This window comes from Vicia villosa, linkage group LG7 (genome assembly GCF_029867415.1).
Source record: "Vicia villosa cultivar HV-30 ecotype Madison, WI linkage group LG7, Vvil1.0, whole genome shotgun sequence".
NCBI lineage: Eukaryota > Viridiplantae > Streptophyta > Magnoliopsida > Fabales > Fabaceae > Vicia > Vicia villosa.
This window is the reverse complement of record NC_081186.1, coordinates 123,693,881-123,717,952: the sequence shown is the minus strand read 5'-3', so window position 1 is coordinate 123,717,952 and position 24,072 is coordinate 123,693,881. Positions and strand designations below refer to the sequence as shown.

General features: G+C 34.9%; 2 protein-coding genes and 3 non-coding genes across 7 annotated transcripts; 3 read left to right on the top strand and 2 right to left on the bottom strand.

Annotated features, from left to right (window-relative positions):
- Positions 1 to 748: 748 nt before the first annotated feature.
- On the bottom strand, positions 749 to 3,431 carry LOC131618485 (mitochondrial ATP-independent inner membrane protease subunit 1a-like). Of its 3 annotated transcripts, none has more exons than XM_058889699.1 (6): positions 3,272 to 3,431; positions 2,551 to 2,682; positions 2,241 to 2,471; positions 1,896 to 2,006; positions 1,719 to 1,778; positions 749 to 1,430 (listed from the first exon to the last, which is right to left on the bottom strand). In XM_058889699.1, exons 2-5 carry the CDS (start codon positions 2,659 to 2,661, stop codon positions 1,737 to 1,739), a joined length of 495 nt encoding a protein of 164 aa, XP_058745682.1. In that variant the 5' UTR covers positions 2,662 to 2,682; positions 3,272 to 3,431; the 3' UTR covers positions 749 to 1,430; positions 1,719 to 1,736. The 3 variants fall into 3 exon arrangements, with proteins under 3 accessions (XP_058745682.1, XP_058745680.1, XP_058745681.1); XM_058889697.1 differs by having other exon boundaries at positions 749 to 1,435; positions 3,272 to 3,430; XM_058889698.1 differs by having other exon boundaries at positions 749 to 1,435; positions 2,551 to 2,678; positions 3,272 to 3,415.
- Positions 3,432 to 16,412: 12,981 nt separating this feature from the next.
- LOC131621204 (small nucleolar RNA U49) lies at positions 16,413 to 16,481 on the top strand. Its single transcript, XR_009289529.1, has one exon. It is a non-coding gene; the product is annotated as a small nucleolar RNA U49 (small nucleolar RNA).
- Positions 16,482 to 16,620: 139 nt separating this feature from the next.
- On the top strand, positions 16,621 to 16,768 carry LOC131621203 (small nucleolar RNA snoR2/U65). Its single transcript, XR_009289528.1, has one exon. It is a non-coding gene; the product is annotated as a small nucleolar RNA snoR2/U65 (small nucleolar RNA).
- A 42-nt stretch (positions 16,769 to 16,810) lies between these two features.
- On the top strand, positions 16,811 to 16,899 carry LOC131621195 (small nucleolar RNA snoR77Y). The gene has a single exon (XR_009289521.1). It is a non-coding gene; the product is annotated as a small nucleolar RNA snoR77Y (small nucleolar RNA).
- Positions 16,900 to 20,854: 3,955 nt separating this feature from the next.
- LOC131620133 (uncharacterized) lies at positions 20,855 to 21,994 on the bottom strand. The gene is made up of 2 exons (XM_058891150.1): positions 21,514 to 21,994; positions 20,855 to 21,393 (listed from the first exon to the last, which is right to left on the bottom strand). The coding sequence occupies exons 1-2, from the start codon at positions 21,992 to 21,994 to the stop codon at positions 20,855 to 20,857; spliced, it is 1,020 nt and encodes a 339-aa protein (XP_058747133.1).
- Between the last annotated feature and the right edge of the window lie 2,078 nt (positions 21,995 to 24,072).

Here is a 24,072-nt window from a genome sequence, read left to right as displayed (position 1 = left end):
CTACTTATTGTGTATATATTTTATTTACATTTTTAACCATCATTATATTATATTTATTTACAACTGATAGATAAATACTTAATTATTTCCTTTATTTTTTATATGTACATATTAATCTATAACTGATATTTTTGAATAAATAAATCTATTAAATATATTGAAATTTTTATTTAAAATAAGTAAAAAGATTTCAAATGCTTATAATAACATAAGAGTATGAGTGACAATAAACAAAATTTGGACAAAAGAGTTTGGTACCTCTTACCAAATCAAATAAATATAATCACATATATTATATTTATTTATTATTCATAATATTGTGCAATACGTGCGAACGCACGGGTAGATGACTACTCATGATAGATTATAACTATATTGTATGATGTGTGCGAACACACGGGTAGATGACTACCTAATTATTTTATTTATTTTTTCTACTATAGTATATATTTCTAACTAGATTAAATTAATATTTATTTGACAATTATAATTTCAAATGTTATTTATTTTTAATTTGTGTATCTTTTATATATATTTATTAACCATCGTTATATATTTATTTATTGTTTATATCGACTTTGCGTGACCCGTGCGAACGCACGGGTCCATTACTAGTAATCCTAAAAAGATATAAATTGGAAGATGAAGTCATGGAATATACAAACGTAAATGAATTTTCGATGACATGGCTAAAAACATTTGAGATTATGTTGTGTTTGGTCTAAATTCTATGAATATTGAAATCACCTGGCCAATAATCACTTTGAATTCAAACAAATGATGTTTAAGATGTTACAAAGGATGGGGCAATTTTTTTGTTGTTGCGATAGAGGATCCATACTTACACCTTATGCAATTTTTAGAGGTGGCAAATACTTTCAAAATTGCTAGGATCATATGTTCTTATCATGGTATTTTTATATGTATTTAATTGGAAAACATTTAAAATGAGTTAACTTCCCTTATCTAGAAACATGTTACATGAATCTTTACGAGAAGCCTTACTTTTCAAGTCATACACAGAGGGATGTGCATCAATTGAGAGCATCGCTGCAAATACTTATTAATGACCAACTACAAATCTACCCTTGCCAATGTTAAAAAAAAACTACTGCTCTACCTGCTCAACTGGCTCAGATTCACAATACGATGAAGACGATATTGACTCCACCTGATGCACCAATTCTAAAATCAATTTAAGTAGTGACACACACACGTGAAGTGACACGTGTTTACTATGGTGTAGCTCACTTATTTTCGTTTAAGGATAAGTGGGTACGATGTCTGATTCTGTTTCAGTCAACTATATGGGGAACTTCAACAAAACGATAACCCCTAAAGTAACATCTACAATCCAAGGGGTAAAAATCACCCATATTTTTGCTGGTCCATTTCACATAGTTTGCCTTCGGCCATAAAATATGTTGAGCCTGCCCTGTTTCAAAACAGACAGTAAATATTAGTGATCATCCACTATCATAACTTCTATCAAATTTTCAGTGGCAGCAAACGAATGCTGAATAATTAGTAAAAGGTTAACTTTTCATATAAGTAACAAAAAAAATGTAACACTTTGAATAATAGGTTATTAAAATACCAATTTTTAGCAAGTGTGCTCCAATTCGCAAAGAAAATGGTTGGACGGGGTCCACAAAGGTATTGTTTTCCCTTTCAAAATGAATCAAACAAGTAACTCGACATTGTAATTTGTAACTTACATGATTGAGAGCTTTGAATCATTTTCTCCAGAACGATCCAAAATCACTAAGTGGAAATACCTTGAGATAAAACATGAAAAGATTAGCGAAAAATGACGAAAGAAAATGAAGGGAAAAGGGAAGTGGAGGCTTGTATATATGTGTGTGTGTGGCTTCATAGCGTATACACAAGCTTACCTTCCAGAATATCTTACTCTCAATAAGGCCATAGGGAATTGGACCAAAATGTCTAGAATCGGTGCTGTTATATTTGTTATCCCCCTGTACCCAAACGTGACCCTTTGGAACCTACAGAATTGAGGAAGGTACTTAGAAAACAAAATCTCTATAATACATCAGCAAATAAAAACATGGCCAAGGAAGTACTAAGCTAAAAACGATGAATCCAAAGCAGTGCAAGTTCTGAAACCAGTTACTTCAACAAGAAGTAACTTCAAACTACTAGCAAAGAAAACCCCAAAATCAAAATCATAAAAAAGTAACTAAAAACTGGATTTGCTTTTTATAACAAATTGACCATACCACAACTGTCTCATGCTTATCGTTATCGCTGTTTTCAGGATTAGAGACATATGTAATGCTATCACCCTCTAATCCAATCACACGCTTTGTGACAGTCCTTCTAGGGTTTTGAGGTGAGCGGAAAACTACAATATCTCTGTGAGTAATTTTACCAGATCGAGGTGTTATCCTTTCAGCAAGAAAGATGCTTGGATTCAAATCGATTACAGGAAGCATGCTAGGACCATAGATCTGCAGCAGCATTGGAACTGGCAAGCTATTAATCATGAAAAAAGAATTTGCAACAATTTGAAGGACGAACCATGCTTACCTTAACAGGGTCAACCAGATAGTTGTCGGTAACATGTAAAAAGCATAAGAACTTTGTAAACAAGAACGTTTTCTCCCATGCTTCTTTAACAACAGTCCTAAATAGCCCCATGTTTCTCAATACCGTTACTGCCTAAAAAGCCAAAAACGTAAGTATTTCGTTCATTGGTAGCAATTAAAAAGCCAAAAACATGTCGAATTGAAGTGTTGGGATAAAGCATGCATGAGTAGAAAGATAGCAGCAGTAATTGGAAACTTCGTATACAACAACAACAACCAAGTCTTATCTCACTAAGTGGAGTCAGCTACATGGATCAACTTCCGTCATAATGTTCTATTCAGGACCATGGCAGAAGTTGATAGCGAAACTAAGTCTTCCTCTACCTCTAGCTTTTTTAAAATTATCTCACATAGCAGCTTTTTCTTCTAAACAGCAATCGGGTTTTAAACAAATTCAACAGGAATGGTAGAAAGTGTAAACTCTAATAAAATACACACAAAGTTCATCAAGAAAATCGAAATGCAAGATTAGATTTCGAGCCAAAATATAAAGAAGAATGAAACCACTCCAATAACACCGCTCTTCTGAATTCAGAGCGGTGGAATTACAAACTAATCAATGAACGTTACTTGCGTTCCCAATTATAAAATTTGAATTTTTCACAAATGATTCTGATGAGGTATAGCATAACTGACTGAGAGCATGGTGTTGGTGAACATACCCGTTGTTGTCTTAAACGGTGACGGCGGAGATAGAAGCGACGAGTGAGTGAGTGGCAGACGGCGGTAGTACGTTTTTGCTTGAGAGAGATTCGTGGCGCAGTGACCCCAATTTGATCGTTTCTCTTTTCCAAATCACGAAACGACGTCGCTTGAAACCAGATAAAAATTAATAAAAATTATAAGCTTAATTTTTGTTGGCAGCTCTCTAGTTCCTAGGGGCAAGGGATCCTATTAATCGAAAGTTGTGAACTGAGGTATGAATATTGGTTAAACATTGTTTCCACCAGGAATCGAATTCGGTAATAATAAGCTTAATTTGTTGTGGCATTTTTTCCTTGCTATTTTGTCATTAGAGGTGGAATATTGATTTCCATGCTTGTTCTAACGATGATAATGTAGGTACTGAGTTAAAGAAACAGTTATTATTGATTTTTCTCCAATTCTAGAGGTTGCAGACCAATTTATTTGGTAGCGAGATGCACACGGTTTTTCTGTAAAAAATGGTTGTAATTTTATTCCAATGACATGTGCAAATGGTGGTTCTGTTATGGAGAACAAGACAAAGGCTTTTAAAGTGATTTGAAAATCAAATTTATCTAGCAAGATTATGGTATTCGCTTGGGGAATGATTCTTAACAAACTACAAACAAGAGATGAGTTAGTTAAGCGTGGGGTGCTTTCGGGTCAACACGATCTTGTGTGTCCACTGTGTTAGGGTTTTGAGGAATCTCATCCTCACCTCTTTCTCTGTTGTCCCATTTCATTCACGGTGTGGAGATTAATTTTTAGGTGGCTTGGTTTGGCTCCGAATCAAAATGCAGAATCTCTGGAGGATCACTTTCTTAGTTTCAAGTCTCGAATGAAAGAGGAAAAAATTTAAGAGATTCAAGCTTCTTTTTTTATGTCAATAATGTGGTCTAGTTGGCTCATGAGGAACGACATCTTGTTCAAAGGAGGACGTAAAGGTGTGGAAGACATTATCTTGCTTTCAAAAAATTTGTCTTGGGATTGGTTTGTAGCTAGGCAAATAGGTCCTTTGAGCATGATAAGAACATGTTAATTATGGGATTTGGAGAATATTGGCCTTTATAGTTGAAATGGCCTAATAGGACAAAAGTTGATAATTAAGTATCAACTCTTGCATTTTCTTAAGTTTCAAGATTTCAAGGCAAGATAAATTTTGTTTCCATACTTGTCATACGTAAAGCTAAAGTTTCCTTTGTTCTTTGTTAGTTTTAAATTTTAAGAAACTTGTGTGCCTTTAGGATTTTGAATGAAGAAGATTATAAGATGAATGAAAAATTAATAATTAACTGATGTTGATTATTAAGTATATGTATGAACTTATGCGGATCCTTAAGTATCATGATTTTAAGGAATCCTCGTGAAGGAGTTCTTGCTTCCCATAGAGGCAAACACTTGTAATAGACCCTCATGAAGGAATCCTTGTCGTCCATATAGAAAATTTCTTATGTTAGGTCCTCATGCATGGATCTTTGTTTCCCCACTTAATCCTACAATGGCATGAAACATGTTCAAAATATTTTGAGACACAAGAGAAATAATAAAAGGCATGAAAATCCGTAATTAAGTAAAACCCTAGTGTGTTAAAGAGAATAAGAAGCCCTTAAGGGTGCAGTTAATCATTACACAAAAATCCCTAGAGCATTGCCAATCAATATAGAAAAACCCCTCAGGGAATAGTCACATAAGCCTTTAAGAGCATGATTACAAAAATAAGCCACAAAGGGCCAAAGAGAAACAAAAATATCTTCAGCTCATTAGCCCTCCTATGGAACCCTTCGTTCCTCAAGAACACTCTCATGGCAAGTTGAATCCTCTTGGGGAGTTTTTTCCACCGCTGCCTTGTCACCCTTAAGTTCAATCTAGGCGCCCTCATCAAAAGATGCTTCTCAGAGGGGGAAATATCTTCTTCCTCCACCAAATGGCCATCACAAACTATTTTGAAGAGATTCATTTGGCTCAGGTCCATCTCAAGATGGAGGAAGGCTACTTGCTCCTTAACCCGTTCAAAATATACCTCAGAGATGTCCATTAACTCGTCCTTGAGTGCAGACAACTTCCCTTCCATTTTATTTTTAGAGCAAAAGGCATCTTCAAGGGACTCCCTCGGGTTCTTCTTAGAGACTGTGAGGTCTCGAACCTTTGAGTGCACCGCTTCAAATTTAATCTTCATATCATCCTTCTCTTTGAACATTGTCTTCATTATCGTTTGACTTTGGCGATATTTCCTTGAGAAATTAAGAGCTTAGACTTCGGATATTTCACAATTTGGGTGTGTTTTTCAATAAGTTATTATCACCTATTATTTATAAGCTACCAACGACCATTAAACTTGTGTTTCATATGTATCTTAGGTGGTGGGGGCCGTGGCGAGAGCTTGAAGGAAAAGATACTATGCATATGGACTCATCAATCTTTAAAAAAAAATGATTTAGAGTTCTAAACTTAGGTTTTCCATAAACACAATAGAAAAATTAGTTGTGTTACTATATTTTCCACTAAATTAACATAATTACATTATCAACTAACTACTTAAGAATATAAAATACCAATGAACTATCAAAATTACCCTTCAATCTAAATAAAATTTATACTACGAAATATACATTATAGTAATTAACGAATTTTAAAATGAAAACACTTTGCCTTACTATCCTTTAGTTGGTTCTCCATGAAGGTGCAAATAAAAACAAGAAAGTGGGGTTTGAATTGAGTTTCTATATCAAAACTTTTTCGCAACGCAAGAACACATATAACAAGAATATAACAAGGATAAAAGACACAAGTATTTTATCCTGGTTCACCGTTAACAAAGCTACCTCCAGTTCACCCACCAAAGTGATTTCGCCTTCTCAATAAGGACTTAATTCACTAATCAAAACTTTGATTACAAACTCAATGACAAACTATCAAAGACTTCTCAAGGATCCTAACTATACCATAGCCCCTCGAGGAAATTAAATCTGAATTGCAATAAGGATTTATGTTTATAAATATGCTTCTAAAAAGTTGATATACACAATGAATTACTGACTTTTACACTTAAAAAATATACAATAAAATGTTCAAAGTGTAGTGAAGAAGGTTTTCTCTCTCAAAGATATTTCTTGTTTTTTCGTTTTACTTTCTTCTTTCTTTCCTCACTTTTGCTCCACACTGGTTTTTTTTACTTTTCACACTTCATATCTATACATTTCCAAATATCCAAGACCTCTTTATATATATATGGTGTCGCTGCAGCGAAAAAACACAGAGTCGCCATTGAACTTTATTTATTTCAAAGGGAAGGGGAAACATCGAGAAAACCCTAAAGGAATGGAAAATATGGTATCACAACCAAGAGAAGGTACAAAAGTCGGTTACGCAAGGGGAAGATATTAGCACCCCTCACGTCCGTAGTACTCTACAGGATCCACTCCTTTTGTTTCTAATTAAAGGGTGTGTATATCTAATGCTTACTTGCTAAGGGAATGTATATTGTGTATTATAAAGGGAAAAAAAGATTTTATATTATTCAGCTCGCGAAGATTTCCTGAACCATGTGCCTATGTATCCCTAATGTGCAATAGAGAAATCAGAGTTTTGTAGTTCTTCTCAACAGTTTTTGTTAGTTGTGTGTTTTTTAATGGGTAGCATTAACGTTCGCACTCTAGCATTAGGCACGACCTTCGATGCAGTACAATGGAAATAACATGCCCTTTATGAAAAGGTTAAAGAGAAAAGCCAAGAGGCAAAGTGATTTGGATTTGTTGGTCTTTTTGACAGGAGAATACCTCAAGTGGTTCCCTTAGGCAAGAGATACATTAGTACTTCTCCTATAATTTTGAAAGGGTTCGAGACACGCACAATACTAAAGTCTATGACATGAGAGACTTTGAATGATCGAGTCAAACGCCTCGGATTCAAAGTACTCCATATGTACTTAAGGCTCATGGCGCATGTATACGAATTCCATTTTTATGTGTTTTAAAATTTGATTAAGAAAGGTTTTTGTTTTAATTGAATAAAAGAAAATAAGAAGAAAAATGAGAATTTGTCTTATTGCTATCATGCAACAATATACCTAAAGTTTTAGGGCTTTTGAAGGGGAATTTCTACCTAATTGTTAGCATGCTTGGATTAGTCCTAAAGTTCTAATTCAACACAAAATGATCAAAAGGAAATTAATTGTTTCATGGAATTTCCTAAGGGAACATGTGAAAAACAACCACAACAATCAAATAAAATTAAAATAAATAAAATTCTAGCTATTTTTATCACTTTTATCATGTAGAGAAATAACCAAAAAAATCATGCCAAAAACGCACAAATAATTGATGAAAAAAAGAATTAAAAAGAAAATAAAATGAAAAAAAGGGGATGTAGAGATGGAGCTGGGGTATGGACAAAAAAGGTCTCACACACCCCTTAGCATATGAACCTAGGTAAACAGGCCCAAAGAAGTTTCTTTGATTCAGCCAAAAAGGTGTATGAATGGGCCAGGTAATGGGTGTAAGGTGGAAACAGAGGTACAACAGAGCAAAGGCGATAGAGCCCATGCTGTAAGGCCCAGGGTGGCTTTTTTTGTTGCTGCAGCTTTAGTATGTCCCAAATATGGTGGTATTGGGCCTTTGTAGGAGGTGAGGCTCAACAATCAAGCCGGAACAAAAAACAAACCCACCTCTCATCTTATTTTCACTTATTGATTTTATGATACAAAAAAGCATAAAAAAAGAATTAATTTTAAAAAGGAAACGACGTTGTTTGGTTGAATTAGGGTTTTAGTTGTGATGCTTAAGCTCTTTCCCTCAACTCTTTCTTCCTTGTTTCCACTCTCTCCATTCTCCAACGATATCTGGCGAGAGAGCCACCGCGCCAGAAATTGCCTCTTGTGGCAGTGGCAGTCAAAATAAAAAAAAAAACATAAGGCTTTTGCCCCCTCTCTCATCTCTACACAACACCACCACTTAATTTCTTGAAAACCCCAAAAAACCCTTGATTGAGACCGATTTACGAACTCTAAAACAATATCTCTCTAGATATTCACGCAAACCTACTAACAGAAGGAGTATGAAGACATAAAAAGGAAAACATGCAAGAGTAATCAAGAAAATCGGGGATTAGGAGACTAATTGATCGGAGACAGTCTAGTGCTTCTTGAGCCTGGAGTGAAGAAGAAACCCGGACAAAAATATGATCCAGCTTCAGTTAACGCTTCTTGCCTTTCGTCTTCTAAATTTCTCTTCAATTGCTTTCCCCTTCTTCTTTTGAGTTTTTTCTACATTAGTCTGAAATTTTATCGTGTTGTGGTTGTTATATGCTGAGAGGGTGTTGAAAGATTAGGAATAGATTGATTGGGGATTCTGAGATGGTGATTAATGGTGTTGCAGAGAGGGATTGAAGAGTGGAGAAGGTTGGTTGTTCTGATAGAGAGAGAAGAGTGGGTCGAAGATGAAAGAAGTGTGGAGAATGAAAGGCTTGTGGAAGGTTGAAGATGAATGTGATGGATGGAGAAAGTGAGAGAATTCAGAGAGAATATTGAAGGTGAGAATGATGGTGAAGAATGTAACACCCTTCTAACCCGTAAAGAATATTCACAATATAATACGAATTAAATCATTTTAAAACATACACACGAGGACGTCACCTTCATATAAACTTCTCAATAGTAAGTCTTGCTCCGTAACACGGGTTCTCAAAGGTTTAGAATTCAATTTCTTCTTAAACACAACATTGATATCATCACTTTACTCGCAACGGAAATCATAGTTTAAAAACATCATTAAAAACTCCAGAAAACATGATTCATGACTCCACCGTTCATGTTTCTTAAACCAAACATCATAATATATAAAAGTACTTCATCATGTTAAAAACTGTGAGATTTTGGATCGAACTCTAGTATGGCCGAAGGGTAGCTTCTTGGTTCGACAGGGTTAAGCATGAAGTCGAAGGTTGTTCACATGCTTGTGTCGAAGATGCTAGGGTTGTTAGCATGTTAAATTAGGTTTTAGTGTTTAAACCCTAATTTGTTAAGTTAGCTTGTTTATTAAGTTGGCTTGTGTAATGGGCCTTGCTGAAAAATCCCATTAGTTAGTATGTTAGGTTTTATTATAAATAGCATACTAGTCTCTCATCATTGCTAAGCTGCAAATCCTAATTTAGGGTGAGAGAGGTTATTTGTTATTCTTGTAAACTTGTAATCTTGTTCTAAGAGAAAGTGAAAGAATAGCAGTTATAACCAATTATTGTGTTCTTCTTATCCTCTCTAATTCCCTATTATACTTTGTTATTGGTATCGGTTTTCACAACAAATTGGTGCGGTGAGCGTGGAGAAGATGCCGTCAACAAAGTATGAGATTGAAAAATTCACCGGAGTGAATGATTTCGGTCTGTGGCGCTTGAAGATGAAAGCCCTACTGGTTCAGCAGGGTTGTTTGGAAGCGTTGAAGGGAGAGGCAGCCATGAATGCTGCATTAACGGCAGCGGAGAAGACAACTATGATCGAGAAAGCACACAGCGCAATTTTGTTGAGCCTTGGTGATAAGGTTCTCCGACAGGTATCAAAGGAGACGACGACATCAGGGTTATGGGTGAAACTTGAAAGTTTGTATATGACCAAATCGCTGGTAAATCGACTCTACCTGAAGCAAGCTTTGTATTCATTCAAGATGATTGAAGACAAAGTATTGGCTGAGCAGTTGGATATGTTCAACAAGCTGATTCTTGATCTTGAAAATATTGATGTGAAGATCGATGATGAAGATCAAGCGCTGTTACTATTGTGTTCTTTGCCTAGATCACATGCTCACTTCAAAGAAACTCTCTTGTATGGAAGGGAGTCCCTGACGTTTGAAGAAGTTCAATCAGCCTTGTACTCTAAGGACTTGAATGAACGAAAGGAGCATAAACCTTCGACTGTTGGCGAAGGTTTGGCCGTTAAAGGAAAACTCTTACGAAAGGATGGTAAGTTCGACAAGAAGAAAGGCAAAAGCCAGTCGAAGTCTTACAGTGGCGAAGCATCTGGCATTCGATGCTACCATTGTAAAAAGGAGGGTCACACAAGAAAGGTGTGCCCTGAACGCCTGAAATATCATGGAGGTAAGGATAATGGCAACGCTGCCATTGTTCAAGATGATTTCGAATCATCTGATGTTCTTGTGGTTTCAAGCAGTGACTCTAAGAGAGAGTGGATTATGGATTCAGGTTGCACTTGGCACATGACTCCAAACAAAGACTTGTTCGAGGAATTATGTGATCAAGATGGTGGATCAGTATTGCTGGGAAACAACAAGGCTTGCAAGATTGCAGGTATTGGATCTGTTAGATTCAAGCTCCATGATGAGTCAATAAGGTTGTTGACTGAAGTCAGGTATGTTCCTGATTTGAAGAGAAATCTGCTTTCTCTTGGTGAATTCGACAAGAAAGGATATGTTTTCCAAGGAGAGAAAAGTATCCTAAGAGTCATGAAGGGTTCGAAGGAAGTCTTGAGAGGCGTGAAGAAACAAGGCTTGTATACCCTTGAGGCTGAAGTTGTAAGTGGTTCGACAAATGTTGCATCCACGAAACCTTTGTCGAAAACTGAAATCTGGCACATGAGATTGGGCCATGTCAGTGAAAGGGGTCTGGTCGAATTAGGGAAACAAAATCTGCTTGGTGGAGACAAAGTCGAAAAGCTGAAGTTTTGTGAACCCTGTGTACTTGGAAAATCTTGCAGAGTGAAGTTCAACAAAGGCAAATCAAGAACACATGGATCCCTTGATTACATCCATGCTGATCTTTGGGGGCCTGCAAGGTGTGCATCACATTCTGGGGCAAGGTATTTCCTATCCATAGTAGATGATTATTCCAGAAAATTATGGGTATTCATCCAGAAGACTAAGGATGAAACGTTTGAGAATTTCAAAAGTTGGAAGACTCTGGTTGAAAATCAGACTGGCAGAAAGGTCAAGAGGTTGAGAACCGACAATGGCCTTGAATTTTGCAATGAGGCATTCGACAGTTTTTGTGCTACCTCTGGTATTGCAAGGCATAGAACTACTGCAGGTACTCCACAACAAAATGGTTTGGCTGAAAGGTTTAATCGAACTATTTTGGAGAGAGTTAGATGTATGTTGACTAGTGCGGGGTTAAAGAAGGTGTTCTGGGCTGAGGCTGTTGCGACAGCAACATATCTTATAAACAGATGTCCTTCGACAGCGTTAGATATGAAGACACCTGAAGAAGTTTGGTCGGGACATCCACCAGATCTCGACAAACTGAGAGTATTTGGCTGCGTAGCCTATGCTCACATTAGGCAAGACAAGGTCGAACCTAGAGCTCTGAAATGCATGTTCATGGGATACCCTGAAGGAGTCAAAGCTTATAGGCTATGGTGCCTAGAGCCAGGTCACAGGAGGTGTATCACCAGTCGAGATGTAGTTTTCAATGAAGCTGAAATGGCTTTTAAGAAAACTAATGATGTTGGTCGAAGTACAGAAACATCTGACGAAGAGCTGGAACAGGTAGAGATTCCTGTTGAGGTGGAGCATGTTGATGCTGAATTGCATATCCCAGATGAAGTCGAAGAAGAAGCAGAAGATGCTGAAGTTGAGGAAACTGACGATGACTACCTATTGTCGAGAGATAGGTCGAGAAGAGTCATCAAGCCACCTCAGAGACTTGGATATGCAGATCTTATAGCTTATGCCTTAATCTCTGCAAGTGAGGTTCTAGACGAAGAACCTAGAGACTATAAGGAAGTTATGAGGAGTCGAAATAAGACTGAATGGCTGAAGGCCATGGATGATGAGATGAAATCTCTTCATGATAATCATACTTGGGAACTGATCAAGAAACCTGTTGGGGCAAGGTTAGTCAGCTGTAAATGGATTTTCAAAGTTAAGGAAGGAATTGAAGGAGTGACGTCGAAAAGATACAAGGCAAGGTTAGTTGCAAGGGGTTTCACTCAGAAAGAAGGTGTCGACTTCAATGATGTGTTTTCTCCTGTTGTGAAGCATAGGTCCATTCGAATGTTGCTTGCCATGGTGGCACAGTTCGATCTTGAACTGGAACAGATGGATGTGAAGACTGCGTTCTTGTATGGTGATCTAGATGAAACGATCCTGATGAGGCAACCTGAAGGGTATGTCGAAAAGGGGAAGGATGATTATGTGTGTAAGTTAAAGAGATCCTTGTATGGGCTGAAACAATCTCCTCGACAGTGGAATAGGAGATTCGACAAGTTCATGGCACGCATAAGTTTCATTAGAAGTCAGTTCGACCACTGTGTTTACTTCAGATTTCGACCTGGTAATTCATTTGTTATTTTGTTGCTTTATGTGGATGATATTCTCATAGCAAGCAACAGTGTCAAAGATGTGATGAGGGTGAAGGCTGAACTCAATAAGGAGTTCGATATGAAGGATCTGGGAGCTGCTTCCAGGATTCTTAGAATTGACATTCGAAGAGATAGAAAGAAGTCGAAGTTATGCCTATCTCAAGAGGCATATCTACGGAAGATTCTTGAAAAGTTTGGTATGTCGAATTCGAAGCCAGTTGTGACTCCAACAAACCCTCAATTCAAGCTGAGTATTGATCAGTGTCCCAGTACTGATGTGGAAAGAGCCTATATGAATAGCATCCCATATGCTAATATAGTTGGTTCTTTGATGTATGCTATGGTTTGTACTAGACCCGACATAGCATACGCAGTAAGTCTTGTAAGCAGGTACATGGCGAATCCTGGAAAGGCTCATTGGCAAGCATTGAAGTGGATTTTAAGGTACATAAATGGGTCTCTGAATAGAGTCCTAATTTATGGTGGAGCCTTGGGTGAAGATGGTAAAGCAGTAATCGAAGGATATGTCGACTCTGATTATGCAGGTTGTATGGATTCCAGGAAATCTATTTCTGGATATGTTTTCACTATGTTTGGCACAGCAATTAGTTGGAAAGCAACACTTCAGAAGGTTGTTGCTCTATCAACCACTGAAGCGGAGTACATTGCATTAACTGAAGCTGTGAAAGAAGCATTGTGGCTTGAAGGTTTTGCGAAGGAGCTGAAACTTCAAGGTCGAGGTATCACTGTTAAATGTGATAGTCAAAGTGCAATACACCTGTCGAAGAATTCAGCCTATCATGAGCGAACTAAGCACATTGATGTGAGGCTGCATTTCATCAGAGGAGTAATCGAGCGTGGAGAAGTCCAAGTGCTGAAGGTTTCGACTGAAGACAATGCTGCTGATATGATCACCAAGACATTGTCGAGTTGCAAGTTTTTCCACTGTATGCAGTTGATAAAGCTGCATGAAGAAAGCTAGTTTGTTCCCTTGATGTTGTAGAGTTAGATCCAAGGTGGAGATTTGTGAGATTTTGGATCGAACTCTAGTATGGCCGAAGGGTAGCTTCTTGGTTCGACAGGGTTAAGCATGAAGTCGAAGGTTGTTCACATGCTTGTGTCGAAGATGCTAGGGTTGTTAGCATGTTAAATTAGGTTTTAGTGTTTAAACCCTAATTTGTTAAGTTAGCTTGTTTATTAAGTTGGCTTGTGTAATGGGCCTTGCTGAAAAAGCCCATTAGTTAGTATGTTAGGTTTTATTATAAATAGCATACTAGTCTCTCATCATTGCTAAGCTGCAAATCCTAATTTAGGGTGAGAGAGGTTATTTGTTATTCTTGTAAACTTGTAATCTTGTTCTAAGAGAAAGTGAAAGAATAGCAGTTATAACCAATTATTGTGTTCTTCTTATCCTCTCTAATTCCCTATTATACTTTGTTATTGGTATCGGTTTTCACAACAAAAACAATCCAAAATGAACATATAGTTCCAAAACACACGATCCCGAACCCGATGTTACGTATCAGAGCAAGACTCCCTTTATTCTAAACAAGCGATTAAAAGGACTCCACGAAGCTATTCTCTAACTTCGGTGAACTACTCCTGATTATCTGCACGTTACCCACGCGGAGGCAACATTCAAAAAGAAAGGGTGAGTATTTCTAAATTATTATATAAGACATAAGGAATAAATATAGTAGTGGTATACAATTAATCAACAACCACTCATATACCGACACATCATATCCTCATGCTCCACATACTTACTCACACCTGCACATCATCATCTATTTGCAACATCATCATATATTTCCAACATCTTCACGTGTTCATAACATCATCATGTATTCAATCACACTCATCATCTAGATCGTCAATTACATCACGGATAACCAAAACATCACTCAATCATGCAACATCACCAACAACGAAATGCAACACCAAATAGACTCATGTATGTGGTACCAAAACTTCACTGATGATTCAATCATTATTCTCTAAAGATCCCCGCCAATAGAATTGATTCCCGCTTTGAATTGGAGCACTTCACAATATCGCACTTAATCCGCACAATGGGATTGAGACCATCATTGGACCAATTGTCCTGCAAACATCACTGGACTTTCGTCCTACAGATATGCTATGAATGTATGATGCTCAACTTCACAATAATCAATGACCACGACTAGTCAAAATGGTATCATCATTCATTTATTCATCAAATCATATCCTTATCTCAATTATACAAACATCTCAATCAACACGACACAAACTCCACAATCATCATGTCATCAATCAATCACAACAACATAACATCACAACAAGTATATACATACATGTAATTCCATAATCTATCCCAGGGTTAACACCATCTTTCACACAACTTTTGACATATTCTATTACAACTATTAGAGGTTACCTATTACAAAACAAAAGATAGTCTTCTTTAGGCACACTTCTGGTAGAAATAGGATCTTTGTCGAGATCCTTTATTTCTATTGGTTCAACCACGAGTTGCATATTCTTTAGAGTTCTTCCATTGAGGAGCCTGCCAACTTCAGTGTATAGCTCTTCAAACATATTCATATTCGTAAATTCCTTTACCAACTGACTGTCCACCATAACATCAGAAATGATTCTACACAGAGGAATCCATTTTCTGGGTTTGGGTACTCCATCTCTAGTATCCTTAATCACCCCCTTAAGTATTTGAACAAAATAGAAGGTAGACTCATCTTTATCCCTTTCTCCAAATAGTACAACATGAACTTTTGATCCCAGTTAATGTAATTTGGAGAGTTTCTAGAAGGTCTGTGATGAATGCAACTCAGAAGAATCTTTGCCCAGATTCTTAGCCTTGGATGTAGATGCTTAATAGAAGATGGATTGACGACACCTTCCCTGAAGATGGTAGCAGCCACTTCCTAACTTTTTGAACTTTTGATAGACATGTCGAAGCATCTTTTTCTAGTTCCACCAAAGCACGAAAGTTTTGTCAGAGATTTCTCAGTGATGATAATGCTTTTACTCAAAACGAAAGAGGAGATAACATAATCTGTGGCACCTGCAGGTAACTAAAAGTCTTTTACCAAAGCCGGGTAAACTGGACTTTTTAGCTTGTTGAAGAACATTTCCCATTTTCTTAGCAATATCATCAAAGAGATCAAACTCATTTAGCTTTAGGTTATCAAAATCTACAATGGATTCACATAAAACATCTAGATCTGCCGCTGGAATAAATTGAGTAGTTAATAGAAAGTTTTTGGGATCGTTAGTTGATTCCTGTTGAGCGCTCACCATTAAAATTCTAGATTATAGATTCTCTGTCATTTGTTTTGGTTGCAGAAAGAGTTTTTGAAGATAAAAGATTTTAAAAAGTGGACTAAAAGATTTTTAAAAAAATAAAAGTTTAGGAGATCTTATATTTAAAAGATACATTTTTTGAATATTTTGAAGAAAAAAATTCTAAAACTTTGGGTACACTAATTTTCTATTAAAAATATTAACTTACTTTTAAATTATTTATATTTTTTTACATAGAGAGAATATTCAATTAAGAAAATTATTTTATTGACTAAAAACATATTTTAATGTGTATAGATTTTAAGGACTGAGGGAGGATTATGAACGACCCAAGCCCAAAATCCCTAACCCTAATAGCCCACAACGGTAAACACGCCTATAAGTTGCATCTCAAAATCATGTCACGTACATTCATTCGCCAGCACTCGTGCCCGCAACCGCTCTGCGAATTATCATCTCGTTGTATAATTTTTTATGATTTACTTTGGTTTCAATTTAATTGTTTAGTGTAAATTCCCCAGTGAGGAGGATCTCCCAAAAATTGATAGGAAGTGCCGTATGACACTCTAAACAGCAGCACCGTTCCAGAGAACGCTCTCATCCGCCGATATTTGTTATCGGCCGAGTTCATTCTTTGCGGCGCTGTGTGTGAGATTTGAAACGGGTCTCCTGAGGGTTCATCTCTGAAACTATTTTTTTTCTTCATTTTTGTTGTTATTTTACGGTCCGATGCCACGTCGATGGTAGCTATATGATAGCGGTGACCTTCGATGCTATGATTGGACCAAAATCAATTTCTTTCGCATCTTGATAGGAATCTGCAGATCTTATATTACATGATCTTGCTGAGCCGATTTGTGCGATTACATTTTTTAATTAATTATAATTTAATATGTTTTTGGAGTGGTTAGTGAAGCCGATGATGATGAAATCGATTGGAATTACCGTCTGAGTTAATACTCTTTGATGTAAAATTTCTTGGCTGTGGTACTGAGGCTTCACTTTATTTATGATTTCGTTTTTCAACTTAATATACCTAACATTTTATTGGACTGGTATTTGTTATCGATTGTGATTTTCTTTTAAATTTTGTTTACAAACATTGGACGGGTTATAGTTTTTTTTCCTTCAATTTAAAAAACTTTGTATTTGTAGACCTAGCAACAGGTTATAATTATCTTAATAAAATTGGAAAATTAAAAATTCAATTGAATCATCTACCTTATTATCAAAAAGGTTGGACAAAATCATCTTCTCTAGGATCATAGGGTCATAGGTCATCTTAGCTATCCCCGGATCAAAGTTTCAGATGATAGAGACTACAGACATAGAGAAAAACATTGTGTTAGTGCAGTTTATATTTTCTTCATCCAAGCTTGTTTGATATATTTCATCAAAAACACAAACTTAAAATAAACCCACAACAAAGATACAACTCAGATACAACTGTGGCCCATCAATTGTTGGAGGTGATTTTGGGGTTGCAAACGAGGAGCCCCTTTAAGAGGGGAGTTGATACCTATCAAAAGAAGGGAACCCTAATTTTAGAAAGAGGGAAGAATTTTTCTCTTTTAAACATTTTTTTTTGGGAAAAATATGAAATTATATATATTTTCAAAAACAAACTAGAAAGGAACCCTAATTTTAGAAAGAGGGAAGAATTTTTCTCTTTTAAACATTTTTTTTTGGGGAAGAATATGAAATTATATATATTTTCAAAAACAAACTAGCAATATACCCGTGCGTCTGCACGGGTAAATTTATTTGATATTATATAAATTTTATTAGAAAAATTTAAATATAATTAAATGCAATAAAGTTATATTTAAAGTTTCGATACATTAAATGCAGAAGTTTCAAAAAAAATTTTCTATAAATATCTCATTAACTTGTGCTCTTGGGGCACATGTTAGCTTTTCCCTTAAAATAAAATAGATATTTTGCTCATAGTAACCTAAGAGAAAAATAAAAAATATTGACATTTTAAAAATAAGAATTTTATGTCTCAAATAAAGACAATTGTTAATTAAAATAAAATAGATATTTTTGTTGCTAGTGGCCCGTGAGAAAAAAAATTACATTTAAAAATAAGAATTTTGTGTCTCAAATATAGACAATTGTTAGTTAAAATAAAATGTGTATTTTGCTAATAGTGGTCCGCGAGAAAAATAAAAATTTTAACATCTACTTCTACTATCTATTCATTAATAATAGATTGACCAAATTGCCTAAATTACCCTTTCACCAAAATTTATTTGCATTAATAAAAGGTCATTTTTGTAACTAACAAATTAAGTATTCACTCTTTCAACTTTATTGAATGAATGCCCCAAGTGTTAGCTTTTCATTGGTCCGAATTAAATAACATTGTCCCTATAACTTTATTGCATGAATGATGACATCACATGTAAGCCATGGATGATGGAAGTCATATTTAAATTTCTTTTACATTTCATTTTCCCACACTTTCTTACTTTCATTTAAATTTTTCTTAATTTATTTATTATCAAAAAAAATATTAATAATATATTTTTAAATTTTAATCTTACTAAAAATTTCAAATTTCTTTCACATTTCATTTTCCATACTTTCATTTTAATTTTTCTACATTTATCTATTATCGCAAAAAATATTAATAATCGATCATTTAATTATTATTCCCAAAAATATTTAATTATTTCACAGGCCACTATCAACTCAATATTTAATTTTTTTTAATCGATCATTACACATTTTCTCTATCTTAATTAAAATTTCAAATTTCTCTCACATTTTTTCACACTTTCTTACTTTCATTTTAATTTGTTTCTCTATTTATTTATTTATTATCTCACGGGTCACTATCAACATAATGTCTATTTTATTTTAATCAATCATTGTCTTTATTTAAGAGATAATATCTTTATTTTTATTTTTTTCTCCATCTCACGATTTTTTATCATTATTTAATACAATTAAATTTCCATGATTATTGTTTATTTTACATTTGTTTTTAAATATATTTTATATCGCATCGAATTATTTTTTTATTTCACGGGTCATTATCAACATAGTAGCTATTTCATTTTAATCAATAATTACTATTAATTGAGAGATAATTTTTATTTTTAAATGTTAATATTTCATTTTTATTATCTCCATCATATAGTATTTTTTTTATATGATTATTTAATATAATTGAATTTATATGATCATTTTTCATTTATAATTAAACCATAGTGATCTATAACATTTTCTTTTAATTGTTGTTGGACCGTCAATTATTAAATTACCTGACCCAATTTTGCTATTGTGTTCTTAACTTATCTTAAACATTTTTTTGTGGATCATTGTTTTCTATATAATTATTGTTAAATTTACAATTAAGTAAATTATTTCGTATTTTTCATTTATATTTAAAATTTTACATTTGCATTTCTTAAAATTTTATTTTTTTCTCCAACTCACATGTCCCTTTTTATATGGTCATTTATTACACACAAAATTAGCACATGAATACGATAATAATGTTTAATCTTAAGGGCCACTTTCAATACAATGCCTATTTTATTTTAAACAATAATAACTTTTATTTGAAAACTAAAGTATTTATTTTCAAATTTCAAAACGATTCCTATGGATATTCGATTTTCAAAGAATTGGGAGTATAACAGAGCAATCAATAAAACTCTAACTCTATTCAAGTAAAACAATTCCTTTTAATTATGCATAATGCTTATAATTCCTTTTATTTATATTATTCATATCATTACAAAAATATTACACCAGAAAAAAAATCACCCGTGCGGAAGCACGGGTCTCTGACTAGTTCGAAAATAAAAATTTGTGTCTCAAATAAAGATAATTGATAATTAAAATAAAATAGATATTTTGCTCATAGTGACCTAAAAGAAAAATAAAAAATTTTGACATTTTAAAAATAAGAACTTTATGTCTCAAATAAAGACAATTGTTAATTAAAATGAAATAGATATTTTTGTTGATAGTGGCCTGTGAGAAAAATAAAAAAATTTACATTTAAAAATAAAAAATTTGTGTCTCAAATATAGACAATTGTTAGTTAAAATAAAATGTGTATTTTGCTAATAGTGGTCCGTGAGAAAAATAAAAATTTTAACATTTTAAAATAAGAATTCTCTTTGTCAATTAAAGACAATAAAATTGATATTTTATTCTTAGTGGCTCGTGAGAAAAATAAAAATGTTGACATTTGAAATATTTTTTAACAAGTATAGAATAATTATGTTTTCGGTTGAGAAAATTTTTATGTGTTGCTATTCATTCAATTTATTTATGCTTAGAAAAATAAAAAAGGAAAGAGAAAAATTAAATGAATGTTAAAAGGTGTAGGAAAGAGAAATAGTAAGTGAAAGAGTGACAAGTGAGGAAAAAAGGTAAAAGTTGAAAAAGTATCAAATAAGACATTGACACTTGGTAGTATTTGAATGAAAAATAAGGTGAATTAATTGAGTCATTATGTTTTTACTATTTTAACCTTTTGTAAGTGTAAAAAATTTAAAGTGAAAGGGCATTATTGATAGTTTGTAGGCATATTCTTTTAATGGATAGATAGTTGATAGTTGATATTACAAAGTGACCCATAGGGTCCAACTAGGCTCAAAGAGCACCACCTCAATACATCTTACACAAGAAGAGATGCAAGTCTTCCTCTATGTATAGGTTTCCTCCACATCCTATGAACTATGCTATCAATGATATCCTTATATACATTCTTCCTATTAGTATTGCTATTACCATTTCTATACACTTTGTCATTTCTATATAACCAACAATTATAAATAGTTTCAGCAAAACCGGTTTTAAGAATACTAGTAATCCACCCTTTATTCTTACATTTATGTATTATCCAATCAAGTTCTCTGTCCCAACTTTGTGGTATATGGTCTACTTGCATCCAATTCAGAACTTCACACCAGATGCTCTTCATTTCTTCACACTAAAAAAGGAGATGCTGAATATCTTCCACACCTGTACAAAACACACACTCAGCACTGTTCAGTATCCCAAAGCAGACAAGACGCTCCTTAGTAGCCAACCTTCCATGGCACGCCATCCATGTCGTGAAAATGGCTCGAGGACGAGCATCATTACCATACATAATTCTCCTCCATGAAACTGGCTGCGAAACATTGCCAAGCTCCAGATAAACTTTCTCCTTGCAGAACCTATTATCTTGTATGGCCCTATTCCAATTATCCTGCTCTTGTGCCTTCTGTCTCTGGTGAAGAATCGCACGATGAATCCATGAGCAGCTAGCTTTAACAGGTACAATCATCACATTGCTACTCTTAATGTAGTAGCTATGCACCCATCTCACCCAAAGGCTATCAACCTTCTGATTAAGATTCCGGAGTAGCTTCATTAAACAAGTGTTATTCCATCTTTCCAGATCAAACACATTAAGTCCTCCATGCTTTTTTGATTCACAAATTTTACTCCAAGCAATAAGAGCTCTTCTGCTGCTCAAGTCTTTACCTGTCCACAAATAAGTTCTACATAAACTTTCCAGCTTTTGAATGACACCTTTTGGGATAGGAATACAATGTAACCGGTAGTTGGATGTACTGAAAAAGCACACTATTGATCAGTGTAAACGCCCTGCATAACTAAGCATTTGAGCAGACCAATGGTTGATTTTCCTGCCAATTTTCTCTACAAGCAAAGCACACTGGTTATTGGATAATCTCTTGCTCTCCAAGGGGATCCCAAGATACTTAAATGGTAAGGATCCAACCTTAAACCCAATTATTTCAGCAATGCTTTCCTCCTGCTCCTTGTTCATACCACCACAATACACTTTGCATTTGGCAAGGTTAACAACCAAACCTGTAGCTCTTGAGAACTCCTCATACTTCTGCATCATCAACTGCACAGACTGCTTATCCCCTCTAGAGAATAAAAGGAGGTCATCAGCAAAACTCACCTCCACAATACCAGCTTTCTTACATTTATTGTGGGCTTTAAAATTGGGGACAGAATGGAGATCTTTGAGTTTTCTATGTAAGTACTCCATTACTACCACAAAAAGAAGTGGTGAAATGGGGTCACCTTGCCTCAACCCTTTCTTAGCACACATACTTTTTGATAGAGTACTGTAATACGGTGGGAAAACTGACTTTTATTTTCGCAAGCAAACAGTGTTGCGGTGAGCAAGCGTCGCCACCGACTTTTATTTTGTCCAATTTCAGGAAAGGTAAAAAGAACAGAAAAGACCCTTTTTAGAAGAAACGGGCTCGGGGGGTAAGTTATGAAAAGGGAAGGTGTAAGCACCCTTTTCATCCACAGTTCTTCGTGGGCTCTTAGTTTGCTCAGCTCATGTTTGTTTATTGTTTGTTTGGAAAAGAGACTTTTGAAGAGAAAAGTACTTTAGCTTAAAAGCGTAGCCTTTGTTTTTGAAAGAGGTGTGAAAAACAATTTCTTTGTTTTGAGCAAGCAAACTAGGAGCACTACCCTATACTTTGTCTTTTCTATGCTTTTTAAATTTCCTAGGACTAACCATACCATTTATGGGTAGGTAGTTCCTTTTTATTGGGCGTGCGGGACAATCGAAGGGTCATCGGAGGTCGTTGAAGGCAACAAGTAGAGGTACCTTTAGCAAATTCAAAGGGACAATCATCGTTTCGTAGGCAACCATTCGAGAGACTAGATCATATATTCGTAGGCAACATCGAGGGTCATCGAGGGACTATGATCTTTGTGATGATTTTTAATCGTCGGGACTTTTGCTATTGGGTACCTCTATATTCGAGGGACACGACCATTATATCGAAAGGCAACAAAGAGAGGGTACCCTAGAGGTGAGTGAGTGCAAGTATGTTGAGTCCAGTTATTTTATTTCTCTTGGAATTAAGGTTAGCTAGCGTTTGATTTTATCTTGACATACACACCCTATTTATCATACATCTAAACAGTTAAGTGGTGCAGAAAGTAAAAGTAGAAAGTAAAATGTCCTACGCTATTACAGGGCTTTGGGGAAGTTACATAATAGGAGGTGCGGAAAATAAAGCCCTAATTACTATTACAATCCATGAGCAGTTACATTATTTAAGACAAAAAATGCGAGGATAAAATGGTAAATGTACAAAGTAGGAGGGAATTCGTGAATGTCAATAGCAACACAACGACCCGAGATAGTACCTCACAAAAATAAGAAAATGTTAGTAACAGTGTATAAACTATAGATAAATAAATGACAAAAATATTACTACCTCCGGTCCCATTTATAAGAAAAGATTCTCTTTTTAGATATATTGAATAAATAATGTATCTGGACAATATGTTGTCTAGATACATTATTTATTCAATGTATCTAAAAAGGGAATGTTTTCTTATAAATGGGACCGGAGGGAGTAATTAAAATTGACGAAAGAAAGTCTAGAAATTCGAGTTAAATTCTAACAAATTTTTTGGGTATTTTTTTATATAAAAAAGACTAATTAAATCTAATTCTAATATTTTTATGTTTTTGATATATATATATATATATATATATATATATATATATATATATATATATATATATATATATATAAGGAATAAAAAGTAAACAAAACAATCAAATGGATCTAATAAAAAACAGTACATTGGGGTTCAATTAGTATTCTGGGCGCTGGGCCTGAAGAGATTGGCAGGCCCAAGAATCTAAATAACAAGGGCTAAATGAAAGATATGGTTGATGGATCTGTAATAGGGGGTGCAAGATACGAAAACAAATTGGGCTCTAAAAACAACCCAATGTCACAAACCAAATAAACCCTAGCCAACATGAAAATGGCCGCCCCTTATACTCAGTCCCTCACTCACGACTTCTTGTTCTATTTCTCTTCAATTCTCAGCTCTAATGACCTTGCATTTCAACCTAAACAAAGACAACAACTCTCCTATCCATTCGGCTCTCACTCTGTCACGATTTCAAGATCATAAAAACTCTACTTCCAAAATAATGCCATAGTGTATACAACAACAATCCTACCGAAAAATCAAGAAGATGGATGAATAGAAGGATGCATCTTATGACATTCAAACTGACAAAATTCAGAGCATATTAACCATCAATCAAGCAAGAACAAAGTATTCCACCAAACATGATTTCATACCAATAGAACATTAGCGGAAATTGTAACCTCATACAAAGCTTCCAATCAGGCACAAATA

Coding starts and splice junctions, on each gene's coding strand:
- LOC131618485 (XM_058889699.1), bottom strand. CDS start 2,661: ATGGGGCTATTTAGGACTGTTGTTAAAGAAGCATGGGAGAAAACGTTC. Junction 2,472..2,550: donor ATCTGGTTGACCCTGTTAAG/GTAAGCATGGTT, acceptor ATGCTGCTGCAG/ATCTATGGTCCTAGCATGCT. Junction 2,007..2,240: donor ATAAGCATGAGACAGTTGTG/GTATGGTCAATT, acceptor TCAATTCTGTAG/GTTCCAAAGGGTCACGTTTG.
- LOC131620133 (XM_058891150.1), bottom strand. CDS start 21,994: ATGTGTGCTAAGAAAGGGTTGAGGCAAGGTGACCCCATTTCACCACTT. Junction 21,394..21,513: donor AATGCTTAGTTATGCAGGGC/GTTTACACTGAT, acceptor ATTTGTGGACAG/GTAAAGACTTGAGCAGCAGA.